At 52.3% G+C, this 1,982-nt stretch overlaps 1 protein-coding gene across 1 annotated transcript; it reads right to left on the minus strand.

The window, feature by feature from the left end:
- Positions 1 to 307: 307 nt before the first annotated feature.
- Positions 308 to 1,677, minus strand: Pmar_PMAR021162 (COP9 signalosome complex subunit, putative; the record flags this gene model as incomplete). Its single annotated transcript, XM_002767986.1, has 7 exons — positions 308 to 397; positions 449 to 611; positions 657 to 757; positions 1,146 to 1,206; positions 1,253 to 1,366; positions 1,415 to 1,546; positions 1,592 to 1,677. The coding sequence occupies 7 exons, from the start codon at positions 1,675 to 1,677 to the stop codon at positions 308 to 310; spliced, it is 747 nt and encodes a 248-aa protein (XP_002768032.1).
- Positions 1,678 to 1,982: the final 305 nt, after the last annotated feature.

Here is a 1,982-nt window from a genome sequence, read left to right on the forward strand (position 1 = left end):
GTAGGGCTGACCGATTTCTCAGCATCTGCCGGCTTTATCGCCGCTACAGAAAACGACGTACCGAGATCAATACCGACGACCTAAAGGAGTCATGATAGCAGTGGCCAGGGGGCTCCCTACGTAGCTCGGCGAGCGGTAACCAAAATGGGCGAGGACGGCTGACAGCGCTGCTATGAGCACAGCCACAACAAACACGGCCTGGGGTTCCAACATTGTGGAACAAAAAACTACTACTGGGCAGAGTAACAGTCGGCGAACGAGACATCACAACGACGTGAAACGTGAGAGGAACGTATAGTGGAGGCAATCATAACTCTCTGAGCTGCTCCCATGGGGGCTTCGGAAATGCATTACGAGTAGCGAGGACCAGAGTCCTTAGCTCATATGAGATGTAGCCCTGAACTCAGACGATCGACTGCCGAGATGGAAGTTCACAGGCATCTTCTACCTTGCAATAACCATAGAGCAGGAGCCGCGCTACAATGCCTTCAGCATAGGTATCACAGACGTGACCATCCTCATCATCTTCACTCACTCTCAAGGCCGCTGTGAGCACTGATACAGGGACTTGATTCGAGCCGTATATCGTCATAGTGCGCTCCAGTAGATTCCTACTCGACACAACGTAGGCGTCTCCGGATAGGATCACCGCTCACCTGTAAACGCACCATACAAGCATGCCATCAAGGAAGAATGGTAATATCTGCCGTCCAGTGCCGGCATCGTCATCGAGACTGAGGGCCTCCGTCCGACAACGCTGAGAGGAAGCACCTTCGTAACATCAGAGAGCCATACGATGAGAATACGGACGTGTACTCGGTGATCCATAGTAACCCTCATACTATCTGACAGTTTGTGAATCTCGTGAATTGCGACGAACTGTATGGTGGCTAATTTCACCGGAAAGTATTGCGGAGTGCGGGATTCGAACCAGGGCGGTCCGCACAGCAACTCAGAAACATCACTGAGAATTATCCGACGACTATGTTACAAGCGAGTAGACGATGCAAGAGCAGTAGAATGTCGCCCTGTTCAACACGTGATTCACTCTGACGGTATGAGTATTTGCGTCCACGCATAGATGTACGGACGCATACGCAAACATGAGCCCTGCTCGCTCCCCAATTAGCAGTGATCAACATTACTTCGTATTCTGCAAGGTTGCCCTGCCTGATGGCCCTCAACAACGGTGCCCACCGTGCCGTACTGATAAGAATCAATTCACATGCTGTCCACCACCAGATACCCCTACAGCTGATTCCTCTCGAGCAGCTCCTTCGACGGCAATATCCCCTTCCTCACCTTGCAGGGTATAAGAAGGTTCAGTATACGCTGTTTGGCATGAATGTGACCGTCCGGACAGTATCTGAGGGACCAGTAATGGCCCTCACACTGCTACGACGACAGCCCCTACTTCAGGGCGTCGTCGAGTCGATGCTCAGCATCAGGCAGACGAGACTGGAAGAGTCTATGCCGGGCCCAGAAGTACTGAGTCTTCACTCGTATGGAGTTCGGGCAGAGGCTCAGGTACCTCTCATCGACGTTCCTACCGAGGAGCATTCAACCACAGCGGTTGGAAGATCCAACCGACCTCAAGATGGGCTCCAAGGCTGCGGGTTGCTCCATGGCAGTACATATCTGCATGATCTCTACCAACACTACAAACAGACCAGGCATGAGGGCTTTGTCATAACGAGTGTCTCGACGTATTCGTATGAATCTGATCGAAGGACTCAGACGGTCATTGAGATGCATGCCAGTCCGACTCTTCCCGTAGAGCATCCAAAGCCCTCTGTTGATAGCGATGGTAATGCGAGCCGCCGCCTCCTCCGCTACTCCCCATCGGACCTTCACACACAAGTGACCGCAACAGTAGCAACGACCCTCGTACTACCATCATCAGCATCAGACTCCTCGCTACTACCAGACACCCTATGGTGAGAGTCGAGATACTTTGTGACCTACTCGACACCTCCTACTAT

Source organism: Perkinsus marinus (genome assembly GCF_000006405.1).
Source record: "Perkinsus marinus ATCC 50983 genomic scaffold scf_1104296969250, whole genome shotgun sequence".
NCBI classification, from domain to species: Eukaryota; Perkinsozoa; order Perkinsida; family Perkinsidae; genus Perkinsus; species Perkinsus marinus.